At 39.5% G+C, this 16066-nt stretch overlaps 1 protein-coding gene across 1 annotated transcript in view; it reads right to left on the bottom strand.

The window, feature by feature from the left end:
* Positions 1–2643: 2643 nt before the first annotated feature.
* The window catches only part of FNDC3B (fibronectin type III domain containing 3B), a 170780-nt gene continuing 157357 nt past the window's right edge, over positions 2644–16066 (bottom strand). The window contains 3 exon segments of the mRNA XM_075717148.1: positions 2644–2955; positions 12065–12192; positions 15504–15670. Of these exon segments, the coding sequence (XP_075573263.1) occupies positions 2644–2955; positions 12065–12192; positions 15504–15670 (607 nt within the window).

Here is a 16066-nt window from a genome sequence, read left to right as displayed (position 1 = left end):
GCGTAAAGATGCGCGGGACAAGGCAAGGCGTCAGCGGTAATGGAAATCAAAACAGGAATGGTTTAACATCTGCGATGCTTTATTTTCTTGTGAATAGACAAATGACAATCGAATCACTATGGTGGAATATACAAACTAGAAGAATGTCAAATTAACTTATTTAGGGCCTGTCCCAACTCCTGCAGAATACTCTGCCCGGTGACCTCAGGGCTGGGCTGGGCGTTCTCGTTAGCGTGATTGTAAGGGACACCAAACAAATCAGCAATGACAGAAATGCTTCAAGTGTAACCGACTGCTTGTCTCTACACTTCTGCTCGCTGTTTTTAGTATCATTTGTAATTCAAACTTTCAAAACTGATCAAATCATCTAAAGAAGGTTTTTTTTTTTTTTTTTCCTTAAAGCATTTTTTTTAAAAAGGTGTCAAGCCTGGATTTCATAGCAGCACTGCTGAAACAATATTCCAAGAATAAAAAAAGGGAACCTATTCAAATTTCTGGGTTTCCAAACTAGCGGTCCTTTCGTTGCTTTAAAAAATACACTCTTTTCCCCTCCATTGAAGATAGCTGTATATGCTTTGCTCACAAAATACAGATGCAAGGTCGCAAAGTTTCATATCACAAATAAATTTAAATAAGATGTAAATAAATTCGAAAAGCCATGACTTTGGCAAGACCAAAAAAATATATATATTTAGCTCAATGCCATTAGTTTGCAGGCTACATTAAACTAATGATAGTCAATAACAAAATACAGAACGTTTCTAATATTTGCTACATCTAGAGAGGCACACAGAATAATTCATTGATCTTAGCACTTCCTTTCCAGAGATGATTATGTTTTTGGATACATGTAAACGTTTGAATCACTGATAATGTTTTTTTGGCATTTAATGTAGTAGATGCTCCCATCTTCAAAAACACAAGAAAATATAAGATGATTAATAATACTAGGAATGCTGCCAGGTAAAAAGTTGACCTAAAGTACAACAGTATAAACCAGACAAAATAGAACATGCTACAGGGAGGGTGGGGAGGGGGATTAGTACATAAGTACACTTTTTATTTTTTATTTTTTTTACAATAAATAAGAGATTGCACTGTAATTGGTATTTAAAGTACTGTATGCAGTATATAGTATAAATAAACCTAAAACAAAAATAATGTTGTTTTTTCCCCATTACTTTGGTTAAGGGAATATTATGCTAGTACAGGACACTGAATCTTAGACGATGGAGACAGAGCACAAAATAGCTAGGACAAAAGCAAAACCAAGTAGCAAAAATATACAAAAACAAGAGGCAGGGAAATACGCTGTGTCTGTTGCACCCTTTTGGAATCTATTTGCACCTCCAGCTCATTTATGTCCCTGAGGTACTCACACAATGTTGACTTAATATAAATAATCCAATGACTGAAGAGTTAAAATTCTAGTATCTTAATGGATTAAACTGTGTATCTTGGAAGGGGCAGGCAGGAGGAGGGGGGGCATTCCCATCAGAGCAGGACTCTTGTCTGAATTTTGCCATGTACCAAGTTATTTCAATTAGCCCTGTGGTAAGAATAGCACAGACATCCATTTAAGGTATTTAAAATAAACAGATCTCATTTCTGATACCTCCAAAGAAGTTCCATAAAATGGATACCCCTCCAAAAAAATTAAAAAAATTTAAAAAAAAGCTCAGCTGACAGTAAAGTTTGCTTACATTGAGTGTAAATCTCACCTAATTCAGTAGAGGCAGTAAGCTGTCACCAGCTGTAATCATATAAATCAGGCTGAACATAACAGAATAATATCTAGTATTAGATTAGGAATAGTTATATACAGTGACAAACAGACAAGTTAAAGCAGCTTTTAAATAGCTGAACATGGGAATAACTAACTATTGCACAATGCCCTCTTACTTAAAATTACTGCTAGGAATCAAAATGGTAAAAAATCTCTAATGCTTCATAATTTATATGCAGTTTGGTTATTTGATTTCTTATACAGGCAGTTTATAGTGTTGTAACTGTAAAAATAACAGAAAATTAAAACGGGTTTTCGACTGCAGGATATTGTTCCGATTTAAATGCACTGAACAGTTAAAATAACAACTTACGCTTAATCTTGAAAATAATGGGGCAAATGTAGTGAATAATTCATAGGCAACATTGCTAATACTGTTCAAGGAAAACCTGGTACTGTTGACTAACACTGTATTCTAGTCTTACCACTACACACACTTGTGACTAACGTTTAGAAGGAAAAAGAAGAGACAAAAGAGTGACTCATGATTAAAATTTCCTAAATAGTAAGATAAAATAAGAGACTGTAAGAACTTCAGTGAAAAAACCCAAAACAACATTGAGAAGGCAAATTGGTGACAATTTTGAAACTGTGAAGAAAAAAAAAAAAAAAAAAATCTTGCTTTTGGTATCTGGTTTGCTTGTTTCTCCAGTTTGACCACTTCCTAGTTTTGAATTTCAAAAAGGTGCATCAAAACACTGATTTATCTTTCTTCAAGCTAAACTGTAAAAACAAGAGAAGTATATAAAATGTATGGTAGAACAAAAGGATTTCAAAAAAAGGAATATCTGAATAAATGTGTGGATTATAATGCGTAGCATTAGTTAAATTTGTATCTCAAACTTCCACTTAATTCTCTACTTCATAAAGAAGTATTGTAATATACAGGCAAATATAATTGACAAACTTGCAAAGCCAAGAACGATGAGGGCTGCAAACTGTTCATCAGTAGGAATCATGCTCTTTATCTTAGGATCATCTATGCTTCCCATTTCTCCTGCAAGCATGATCTCATTTCGCTGAAGCATAAAGGCAACGGATGGGCTGAAAGGTCCACTAAGTTCCTGTGAGGTATCCAAGCACCGGCGGCAGACGCAGACGCGAAACCGATAGTCTGTGTTGACTTGAAGGCCTGAGATGTGGAATGTGGTCTCTTCTCCCTTGTACACCTTCAAAACAGAACAGCAAGCACAGTCAAATCCAAAGAGCAAGACAACCTCCTCCTCCTTTCATAGCATCAAACAATTTAAAAACATAGCAACGTTAGATTCTGCAAGGATTTGGGCCAGAAAGTTCAGCCAAGTCTTGTAAGGAAACTTGTTGCAGCTCTCAATGAAAGAGCTCGCTAGGTCAATGCAGGTTTTGGAAAAAATAGAGGCATGTGGAGGATGACGTAAGAGATGTCCAACCATGACAGGTCTCAATACAGCGTGTTCAACGGAGTCAACCGATACAAGGACACACAAGACTTCAGACAATATATCAACCTTAAGACGTCCTCATCTTTTGAGGATGTGATATATTCCACAAACATATTTCTGTACTCTTAAAATGTGACTATATGCCTAAAACACATCTGAGACATAAGCACCATGTTTGGCCCCAAAAGAAACAAACCTGCAAACTAAGGTTATTGGAAGACATTCACTGTATAATCATATAATTGGCTACAAATACTATTTTAATGTACTTTCCTCACATTTCTCTCAGGAGTCAGCAATTTTGCCAGAAATTACACTTTCAGAATTGTGGAAACAATAAAATATTATTAAGGTATAAAAAAAAGCTCCTCTCAGTGGCATTGTATTTGGTTCTTTAGCAATCCAAAGCCATCAAGTCACATGTAGGTACCGTATGACTCAGAAAGCATGAGTCACAATACGAGAAAGAACCGAATATCTAAGAGACACTTTTGCAACTTAAATGGAAAAAGACCACTGGAAACATTTACGAACTCTGAAAACAAATAACCAGTCAACAGTTTATATAACGGAGGGTTGTTGAAATTGGTATTTTATGAAATGAAAAACATGTCACAAAGTGCCTGTGTCTGCTGGAAAAAAAAATAATCCTGAACTTCAGATACTTCTTCCCTTGCTCATTTAGCTGGTTTCCTTCTCCTCGCTGCAGAAGCAGAAGGCTGAGAGCATCACTGCCCTCCCGGAGGTAAGAACTCAACTTAGCAAAGGGTAACAAGAGGGAAATTAAACCTGAGCCGATAGAGGACTTCCTGTGCGTTACTCTGGAGTAAGAAATACAGGAGGAAAAAGAAGACACATGCTCAGCTAAATACCACTTACAGAGCCCAGCTTCCCGGCCCATGCTTGCCCTGAGACTCATCCCTCAGTTAAAAAGCCAGTCACTGATTTCTTGAGAAGGTCTGGGACAAAAGATTAAGGTTTTTCTTTCATTCATTATCTCCCCCCCTTTTAAACTTTCACAGTTTTTCCCAATATAGTTTGAATGATCGTGACGCCAAGTTTCCAGACTAAGTAGAAGTCCTCTAACTGGCCGACGTTTCTTGGCCCCCAGGCACACAGCAAGAAGCAATGTTTAAACAGTTATTTTACCTTCCTCATGTATGCTCAGCATTCACAGGAAGTTCACTCTAGCTCAAGTGACAGGAATACAACAAATTCATACCGTAAATCTCTGCGATTAACCACGACTATGCAGTGTTGCCTTTCTTGTCATCTTTGCTTGTCTTCCCAACGCCAGTGAGAAGCGAGTCATTAAGTTACAGTAATTGCAGGGAAAACACCACTGAAAGTGCTGTAGCAGTCCACAGAAATAACGTGGAGGTTGAAACATCTGTTTGCAAAGCGTACCTCATACCAAGAACATCTCTGCCACTCTCTTTTCCAATGGCAATTCCATTCCTAACACCCACCTGTTGTGGGCAACTGTTCTCCACCTACTCCAGCATCAATGCTGCACCTTGTAGGTGGTTAATACTTGAGTTTACTCCCAAATGGAAACGATCATGCAAAGAACAGTTGCATGCATTTGGCATGTAAATGTAGGCTCAGCAAGTAATTAAAAAAGTATGTGTTCTTCCACAGGACCAGAGTCAGGATTCTTCTACTTGGAGAACTTACCTAACTCCCATTTCTTTAGACTCTGAGACATGGTAACTCAAAGCATCTATCCTTACAAAATGACTGTAAGCAAGGTATGTCTTCTGGTGCTGTTCTAATTAATAATTTCATTTCAAAACGTATAATCGGAAGAGCTCTACATGCCTTTGCCATAAATGAACCTTTGCAACTAATATGACCACTTCTAAAACAAAATAAAAATCCAGTAAAATTCAAATAATGACATTTAATAAAAATTTTTACAATCTAATCTTCCCAAATTACGTTTAACAGATACTAGGGATGGGATATATATTCCACCTGTCTTTGGACTGAAAAAACCTGTCCAGTTAATTGGTTTTTTCCTTGTTTTGTTCTGTCAGCGTGGTGAATACCAGTGTAACTGGAGGCTAAGTTTGGCTAAATCAAAGACTTGTATCTTCATTACAGTCTAATAAATATAGATGACCAAGTTCACTCAAGCCAGCTAGTCAACAGCACTTCTCAGAAAAAGGCCAGACAGTCAAGTGAGAGAAGAGTGCATTGTTAAAGTTTGAATAACAGTCGAAAGTACATTGAATACATGAATTAATAATCACTAATGATAAAGGCAAAACATTTCCTGCACCAGACCTAGGAAGGCGGTGGAAATTGTCATTTTCAGTGGTTTGATGAGTATTTAGCACCAGTGGATCTACATCCTCTCTCAGTAACAGGTAAAAAATTATTGTGCTTAATTATCATACACTTCCGACAGTAGCCTCTGTCTGCAGCGAGCACCTTGGAGACACTACCGGCTCCAGCTCAATTTTGTCTGCATTAGATTCTGTAGGACCAGCCTAAGCCAACACAGGATGCCCTCAGCACAAAGATATACGCTTGGTTGTGAACACAGTTACACTCTGAATGACTTCACATATGCAACAGAGAGGAAAAAAAAATTAATTTGACAATTATGGATAAGGTCTTTAAATTTGCTAAACAAATATTAACCCAAATATGACTGTATAACGCAGCATACTTTTTTATATGTAGCACATTACGCTTTGGTGGCCAGCAAGTCATAATGAAGTGGCTATCCAATTTATCACTTTCAGTTCCTAAAAACAGCTTTTCTGTTTAGGTACCTGAGACTGTAATAAAAACATGACAAGCTTTTTGCCTGGCTCCCTCAATGAAAATACCATCACAAGTAATAAACTGCTGCTGAAGCCTCTTATGGCATTTGATCCTATTGATCAAGCCAGACGGCTCAGAGAATTCCTGTAGGCAAGTATTTCTCAATTTCACCCATGTCACTGAATAATTCCAACCCCGCTCCAACTTTTCCAAATAATAAAAATGACAGCCACAATTGCCCTGTAAGCGACACACTGGGAAGCGTAAGATAACATTACCGGGTTGTTGCACTCCACTGCAATGACCAGGGTATTTCATAATTAATAAAAGCCTATTTTGTATGGTGATAAGATCATCAAGAATCAGAGGCAGGTTTCAATCTATTTAGAAAGCATGCCTGCTTGAAAGGTTTAATTTCTTCCAAGTCATCTGACAGACTTCTCTTTAAGAAACTGGCTGGGCTTATTTTATCCAGACTGAAAATCAGCTTCCCTCACTCCACTGCCGAGATGCTCACAAACCCTTAAGATTTGTGTGGACAGCCTTGTCTCCCAAACAAAGAAAATCAGTTTCTCTCAGATCACCTTTCACGAGGTGGGCTGCACTGAAAAAACTCGAACGAAAGGAGATTATTTGCTCCATCTCATGACACAAAATTGGCATCAGGAGGCAGAGAAATACTCAATGCAAGTGGTACTACTAATAAATGCCAATACATGCTGTACAATTATGTTGTATTTTGGCATGCAACCAGTACAAGTGCCTTTGACTTGCTATTCAAAATAGAGACGGAATAACAATTTTTTGCTGATTTACACAAATTAACAGTGCACTGAATGCATTTCAGAGATTGTGTGTCTACAGAGTCTGAAACAAAGAAAAAACAGTCATAAAAATTAGAGCTTGGTAAGACCAACCGGGTTCTCCCAGGTGTCCACCTCTCGGTGCAGACCCGAGCAGGCTTCCCACTGCATTGCTGGGGGATTTTTACACATCCAGTGCATCTACCCATATCTTGTCTTCTTTGCTGGAAACGCTGGAAAGCATTTGGGGACAGTTTTCTCCCAGAAGAGCTGTGGCAGAAGCTGATGAAACACCATTGCCTCCAAATTCTAGGAAATTTCAAAGGTAGACATTTTGCCTCACTGGCAAACAATTTAAGGATAAAGGAGCTTTCAAACTTAGCTCTCATTTCCCACAGACAGCTCTTATGAAGAGCTGGCTCCTCTGTGATTCGATCCCCAGAGCTGCTCAGCAGGGAAACTAAAACTTAGGCTGCTGAGTGTTACAGCTATTATCTCCAGCTTCAGCTCCTGCACTGCACAACCCAGCCCGCTCCCTGAGCTCCAGATTAAAACTATGCAAAGCTGGAAGCGATTTTAACACACTTGAAAGCTAAGTTCTAACTGAGTAAGCTTTGCTAGATGAAACTGCAAGAAACAGGAAAACAGACCTGGGCCACGGATTCCTGCAATCTGCCGTGATTTACATCCTGATTCGTAATTTCCTAAAAAGAACTGTAATGTCATAATGACATGGCTTTTTGAAGTATCCGAATAGATAAAGTGTTCAAATACAGAAAAAGGAACACATCGCTTAAGAAACAGGAAAAGGAGTATTTAGTATTTTTTTTAACATGGTTTTTAGGGAGCTGAATTGTTATCTGTTCAGCTCCTGCAAATCCAGTTCTTCAGACAATTCTCAGCAGAGAAATACTTACATGTTCTCCCAGAGGAGGACAGGGATGGCTATAGCCCCAGTCTGAAAAAAAGGACTTTTGAGTACTTTGATACCACCTCTGCTAGGTCAAATGGTGGAGGAGCAGTGGCTGTTGGGAGGCGGAGGGCTGCATACATCGGGCTACGGGGGGAGGGAGGCACCTCAGGTGTGGTGATCTAGAGAGAAACTAGAGCTTTACCCAAGAACCCATCAGCGGCTCACATTGCAGCAGAAGAAGGAAATGCTAAAGCGATTTAGCTTACTTTGTAAGTTAACAAAGATCATTATTTTCGATAACTTGAACTTGTTTCTATAATGTAAGCCAGGTGCAAGCACAGACCAGTGGGCTGCTCCTAGGTGTCCTTGTATCTCTCAAGAGCTTCATCTCTAGGATGGCATTCACAGCAATAGATTTATAAGGAGCTCAAAGTTGGAGAGTTAACAGATGGCTATAAGACTTTGTTTTCTCCTGTTAATCATAGAATCGTTTAGGTTGGAAAAGACCTTTAAGATCATCCAGTCCAACCGTTAACCTAACACTGCCATGTCCACCACTAAACCAATTAAGGGGAGAGTAATAATTAATTTCACGTTTCCTGGCTTGGTGGCTGGATTATTTTTTAATGAAAGTAAAACTAGAATAGAATCACTAAGGTTGGAAAGGACCTCTAAGATCATCAGTCCAACCATCAACCCAACACCCCCATGTCCACTAAACCATGTCCCAAAGTGCCACGTCTGCCCGTTTTTTGAACCCCTCCAGGGATGGGGACTCCACCACCTCTCTGGGCAGCCTGTTCCAATGCTTGACCGCTCTTTCAGTAAAGAAATTTTTCCCAATATCCAATCTAAACCTCCCCTGACACAACTTGAGGCCATTTCCTCTTGTCCTATTGCTAGTTGCTTGGGAGAAGAGACCAACACCCACCTCACTACACCCTCCTTTCAGGTAGTTGTAGAGAGCAATAAGGTCTCCTCTCAGCCTCCTCTTCTCCAGGCTAAACAATCCCAGTTTCCTCAGCCACTCCTCATAATGTTTTATTTCATAATGAGTTCTCTATATTTATTCACTTTAGATACAAAACACACTAGACATGTTACGATGCCCTACCTGATACCAGTCCACAGGCAGTCCCAGAAAAACCAGTGCCATGTACCAAGAGCTACGCTGTGTGAATAAGGGAAGTGAAACATGGCCACTTATTTCAGTGGGCACCTGACTTTGTGCCAGAGTAAAATGAAGCAGACTACTTCATGCTTAGTCAACACAAAGTGCTCAGGTGGATTTTCTCTTCTATTTAATATATCTAATTAAATTAATATGGGAGAACACCACATTCTGCACCTTCTGAAGGGCTTCCTAGCAAAGATCTGGATCAAGATCTGTAATGTAAAATCTTCCCAGAAATAGGAATCGAGTGTCTCATCTGTGCTGCCTGAGTTTCTGATCAAGTCCACACGCTCAACGCCATGCCACTCCGTGTGCACAACTGTTCCCCAAACAGCCATGGGACATAGTCGCGCTCGAAAAGTCAAACACAATCATCATTAAAAATTTCTAAGTCAGTTTTCACAATGAAAGGACCTTTTCCAAGGTTTTATTTGGATGAAAAGACTAAAATCTACTATGTAAAGCATACAACATTCTTGTCAATTAAAACACCATCACACCAGTTTAAAATCCGTAACACAGTATGAATGCTAAGCCAGTATCACAGAAGGCAAAAGAATAAAAATATCTTTGTAAAATTTCCCTGGGGGAAAACATAGACATATAAACATTCTCCCATTCCCTATTAAAAAAAAAAAAAAAAAATTTACATGCATAATCATCTTGATTTCTGCCATGCATAGTCACTTCTACAGACAGTAATGCTTAGCAAAAGCTTTGCACTTTAATTGGTTTGTTCTGCTCCAGGAGATACCTGCACAAGAGCTTAGAGTCATAAGCTTTTACTCATTTAAACACTAAAAGCAAGAATTAGAACTTTAAGATAAAATGAGGAAACTGGTTTTGGTGGCTCCATGGATTTGTAACATGTCTTCCTAGTTAAAACTCTTGAAGGCCTTGCCTTAAATAGTTGCCTTTAAATTGCTGCAAATTAAGTGATCTATTGACAGGATTACAGGCTTATAAGAGAGAAACAGCTTTATATGTTCATTAATTGAAAAGTTTCCATTCTAAAGTAATTTTAAAAGTGGATTTTTATTCTATGAAACTGTTCACAACTGTGTCCTGGAGGGTGAGTGAAGGTGAAAGCATCTGAGGATGAGAGACTCTACATGTGATATGAAGTCCTGCATAGCCCATAAATAACTTGAAATCGCTATTTGTCGCATTTCTTTCCATGCCAGTGGGACATAAAAAATTATTTCATGCAGCTATTTTTCTCCTTCTTACCCAGCTATACTATCCCTGGCTTTTGCAAAAGGCACTGGCGACTGCTATAGAAATGCCAATCACTTAAAACACTGTTCTTTCTCATGGGTATATTTAATACCCTGAAAATCTACAATATTTTTAATTTGTGCAACCCTTCAAAACAATTTGCAAAACTTTTCTAATATAATATGCCCCCTGAGATACATATGCAAAATATATCACCTGCAGGGAACAAAACAGTAAATTTAAGACTTGCACTTAAAACGTGATTAACATATCACTAAAATTACTTTTCAGCTAAAGAGTAGCAAGTGATCACACACATGCCACAGCAAAGGTAAAGTGAAATGCATTAGCCAGAAAATCACCGAGACGTTTATATATTTTATCTCCTATTCACATAACAGGAGCTAAGAGCACGTGCACACAGCTACTGCAGCTCAGCTAATGGACAGTAAGTCAGCGATGTGCCCCAGTGCTGAGAAGACACCCGCGTCTGTGATGACGATAAATAATTTTGATGGGTGAAACTGATTTCTGAGACCATGAAACAGTGGAACTCCCCGTCTTCCACTGCTGGTTATCAGCCAGCCCAACTACAGAAGTCACAGTGTCAGCTTTGAGCATCCCTGCCGGGAGCTTCTGTTAGTGAGCCGCTTGTGAAAACTCACCAAAACACCCCTCAGCAGGGTCATGCTTCATGAGAAATGAAGACCTTCAACATATGAACCTGAAGGTGCTTTGTTTCCTTTATTGCTGGGCTTTTTCATACAGCGATTTCTTGACTGTGAAGATTAAACCATCACCTGCCTTAAAGGAACACAAAGCCGTGCCCAATTCTCCCCAAGGACATCCAGAACATTTTAAGCACTGAAGCTATGCTTACTAAAGCTGTACGGGGAGGTTACACATCAAGGCTACTTTGTGAATCAGGCAACAGCAAAATGGGTCCACTTATCCACTTACCACGGACATTATGAGGCCAACACAGTACACGGAGGTTTTATTACCTATACCAGCACCAAAAATGTTTCCCGACAAAAACAATGGTTAGGTTTCTGAGTCCTTAGCACCCACGTGAACTGTCTTGCGTTTATTTACATTATTTTTGATAACTCATTAATTTGCAGTAACACTCAAAAATAGACTGAAGAGCAGCAAGGACAGTCACAAAGTACTACCTTATTCACATTTTTAAGAATTTAATTTAATGTTTAACATATCTCATTCCCTAATTTGGACTTACTTGGAATCTGTATGACAATGAAAGGACAGGGAAAAGACAGGGCACAGATGAAGTGCACTGTAAATCACAGTCAGAGGTGTGACAGATGAAATAAAACATCTAGCTGTGAATGAGCTGTTCTGTTTCACAAGGGAAATGTCCACTTGTGGTCTCTTATCACGACAGACAAGGAAAGAAGGATCAGCCGTACTTCCTTCACTTTGTTTCCACGGTGCAAGACTGGACACAGTTTCTGTGGGGCAGCTGATATACAGCCGTTACACATCCTTGCGTCAAAACCTTAGACAGGAACGGGATGGCTGAACAAGCCAATTAAAAGCTGTGTACTTGACCGACATCCTTGATGGAGGGTCTTGGAATCGGCTTAGTGAATGAGGAAGATAACCTGCCTACTTCATCTTCTTATCTTCAGACAACAGTTAGCACCAGCCAGTTCAGCAGAAAGCATGGGTGGGCAGAATTGTAACTTCTTAAAGGTTAGTTCAGCTAGAAATAGTGATTAACTATGGACAGAGCACAAATCACCCAATAAGATAATGATGTTCTATATACTCCCTCTGGGGAGAAAACAACCTATTACAGCCCTTAATTTTGACTCAGCCTTTATCAAAGTTCATGACGCATCACCGTAGGGTGTAATTCAATACAGTAGAAAGAAGCAGCACAGCGGATGTTCGAAACCATTTCCATTATATCATCAATTTAGCAATATCAAAACGAGACCATTTTCCTACCTGTTTGTATTCAGATTCTCTTCCAACCAGTACCTGCAGAACGTAACTAACAGGATCTCCCTTCATGGGTGGGACCGTTTCCCAGGTAATTTCACAGGCATTTCCTCCCAGCTGTGTCACTCGAGGGGCTACAATAAAATGAATTAACGTTAACTTTTAATATAAAGACTGCATTGACATCTTATTCATTTTACGCGCGCTGTAGTATATATGAGAACATTTTAAAAAGAGAACTTCAGGACATCACAGGGGTTAGTAGCACATAATCTGTACTGTATTATGTGGCAAAAAATCAAATTGCTATCACCACTGGATGAAAGAAGTAAAACCGGGGCTGCATTTTTAAGTCACTCAAAAGTCACATTTATTTCAGGACAGTCTTGTCTGATTAAGCAGTTCAGGATTCTTGTGGTATTAAACAATAACAAACCCTGCTCACAGAAAATTGGGCAAAATTTAGAGCTGATTAACAAGCTGCTAAGAAGTTTACTGTAGGACCCAGATCACTCCTGCAGAAGGACAGTGAGCTGTGAGAGCATCTCTCATCTGTCAGCTGTGTGAGCTGCTGGAAAGGGGGAGTGGATGTGATAGAAAACTTTGAACTTTTAAAATTCAATTGCAGTGCTGTGCACTGATCTTTTCAAAGCAGAAGCCAATGCATGCATTACACCGGCATTAATAAAAGCAGTAATTTCACGAAGTTCTGAGCAAACACCTGTGCCAGTGGAGATGCCTGCGTATTCCTCCCACGCTACATGTCATTGAAAGAGAGTAATAATATCAAACATTTCATTCAGGACAAATAGGAGAAGGAATGTGAGAAGGGAAGCTAAATAATCATCTGTATGAGAGATTACGTCCAGTCTGGGAAGCAAAAGTGGAAGCATAATTTTAAAGACTTGGACTCTTATCTAATTCTGAGCTTGACATTCAGATGACCAGACCTGCTATTTCTAGCCAGGCTTAGACTAGTGCTTTCACAAGAACTCTAAGAAATTCAATTTGTCAGCTGTTACAATGCTGCTGTCCTTGGGAAAGGATCTCTCAGCTGAAAAGACACCGTACGATGCCTGACGGCAAGCTTGCAGGTGAGCCGAGCAGCGTACTAACAGCGGCAGCATGTTTCTATGTACAACTAAGCATCTGCCACTGGAAGGCATCAAAACAACTCTGACAGCATCCAGGGTCCACCAACCTCTTTTATTAGGCAGAGCAAGCCAGCACATGACCAAAAAAATGAAACTGGGAGAAACTAAGTGCTAAACACTTTACCAAGTGGTTAACGTGTACACGTGCAAGGACATGAGCTTGTTAAAGGCAAAATAGAGTCCCAACCCTATGAAAACAGACAACAGGAGAGTCTATCAAAGAAACAAATGCTGCTGCTGCATACATTACATGAATTTTAGACTAATTCGTTACCACCCAAGAGGAACACATGAATCATACACAGACCCAAATGTAATCAATATCCATTTGCTTCTCTCTGCACATCTGCCAGTGTTGAGAGACTGATAATAGATGCCTTCATCTCAGCTGACAACAACATTCTCAATTATTTTCCCTTCTCCTTCCATCCCTCAGCCTGATACATGTAGATTTTTGTCTGACACTTACAAAACACTGCCATTAACAATAATGCTATTTTAGGGTTGGCATCGCTAAGTGAGTAATTAGGATAATTTATAGGAGAATAAACGTGTGCTTCTGAGACATGAAAAACTGTACTAAGTTTATCACCTACATTCCTGCGCCAAACACGGAAGGCAATCAACACCATCATTTTGCCTCAACAGATCTCTCTTCCCTATGGCATTACCGCCCCACGGCAGCGTTCACTAACGCAGTTTTTGTTGTGCCCTTTTCTCTGTGAGAGCCAGTATTTTCTCATGTACATGTGGTCCCAGCCCACACGCGACCTGGTATTTGCACCATGTCTAACTGCTTGATGTTCAGTCCAGGGTATGAGTCATATTTAACGGGAACTAAATAGGCAGGCAGTTCAAAACAAAAACCCAGGCGAGATCCAAATTTAATAAAATGGTTTGCTATCCAACAAGATGCAAATGTGACTACAGTGCACGCCGGCATCCCTGTGCTAGTTTTATCCACTTAGTGCAGCTAAGAGAAGCAACAGCAACAGCAACGTGGACTCAGCATCCGTGAGTGACACGCGCCTGTGCCCAGGCGCTCGGACAACTTGCAGATGAAGCTAAAGCTGTGAAGCACACCGTCCCTGCTACTGTCACCTACGCCAGCCTGGTTCACCTAGCATGAGGTCCTTTTGTTTTGCTGGGTAGCATATCTTACAACTGCGTAACAGAGTGAATCAGAATAATTCACTGTTGGGTAAGTATATTTACCCTTGAACTTTACACCAAACACATCCAGATATCTTCTTCCAGAAACAGCACTGAAGCAAATGCCAAAACCCAGGGGATATCCAGGTAGAAACGGAGGTGGGATTCTCGCATGCGCTGATTTTAGCATAGTGAAGCCAATCTCCTAATGTTCTCTCTGCACTCAAGAGTGTTGTTCTTTCTGGGGCTGAATCGGAGCAGCTAACTTAGGGACCAGGGAAATTACACCCCAGCAGTGTTTTCCCCTTTCTAAACCTTTGATAACAAATGGTGTGAAAATCACCAAAGCCAGATTTTACATACAGCTGAGCAAATGAAACCTCTCTGACAACCTAACAGTTGCTGTTTCTCACAGTAAATGGTACTGCTTGACAAAGGAGTTTTAAGCACGGGGGGGAAAAAAGGTGCATCTGATTTCAGCTCAGTTTATCTGACAGCTGATATAGCAAATCCGCTGTCTTTGTAATAGTTCTCCTTGGAAGGAAGGAGCAAAATTACTTAGACCAAAATTTACACACAGTAAAAAACATTTCATTATAAAACTTCATTTAATTAGGCCTTTTGTTCTTCTAGGGGAACACATGCTAAGTGAGATAAAGAATCTAATGCTTTATGTATGTGAAATATCATTATTAATTTTATAAATTAAGGGAAAAATAAACTCTGAAGTGCTATGCTGAACATCACCTACATAACTTAAAACAGCATGCAACTTTACTAATGCTTAAGCTGGTACATACACATATATTCTAAAGCTGTTACATCCCTTATTGAAGTGCTGCAGTATCCAGAGCAATCCCTTGGTAAACACTATTGTTAGCAGCAGCATTTTAACAGCTTATGTATAATAACAGTGGTTGGTATAATAGTTATATTGTTTATATGAATTTTTTGGTGATAATTTAGCTTCCCACCCTAATGTAACTTTGCAATTCACAGAAATACACAAGCAGCACAAACTGATTTTTCACATGTGTTATTGCATACTTATGTTAACCCTTACAAACTCACTGCATACTTACCAGTTACTTAAATACTTACACGTTACTTATGGATACGTAAAAAAATCTATTACGCACCTTTGATCGCAGGTGGGACTGACTTAGTTGTGCAGAAGGTACATATTTCTGAGAAAGGTCCCTCCCCAGCATCATTGACTGCCTGTATTCTGAATGAGTAACAAGTGGATTCTGTCAGCCTCTGTATCTTGTACGTATGACTTGGTCCTCTATAAATCGGAATAAACCTGGAAACAATGAAAATGAGAACATGTAATTACACTGGAGTGGCACTGATGTTTCTGGCTACTACACATACCAGGGCAACGTAACAATATTGGGAAAACTGGCACAACGTGCTTTGCAGAGCTGTTAAAGGCAAATATAAAAACAGCATGTTATGAACACGCTAACGATGAGTAGTAGGCTAGGAAAAGCAGAAGTTCGTTGTCCCTTTTGCAACTAATACTTACCTTGCAAAAGAATTATGGGAATTATCAGAAAAAACATCTGCCAATGCATTTCCTGCTACCTAGTAATCAAAACAGATTCCACCTGTGTTCTGCTACAGTACCTGGCGTGTGCTGCTGGTTTAAAAGTGTGCTTAAAACAAGATTAATACTTTGAGTGTTTTATTGCTTGAT

This window comes from Pelecanus crispus, chromosome 9 (genome assembly GCF_030463565.1).
Source record: "Pelecanus crispus isolate bPelCri1 chromosome 9, bPelCri1.pri, whole genome shotgun sequence".
NCBI classification, from domain to species: Eukaryota; Metazoa; Chordata; class Aves; order Pelecaniformes; family Pelecanidae; genus Pelecanus; species Pelecanus crispus.
This window is presented reverse-complemented; position numbering and strand designations above follow the sequence as displayed.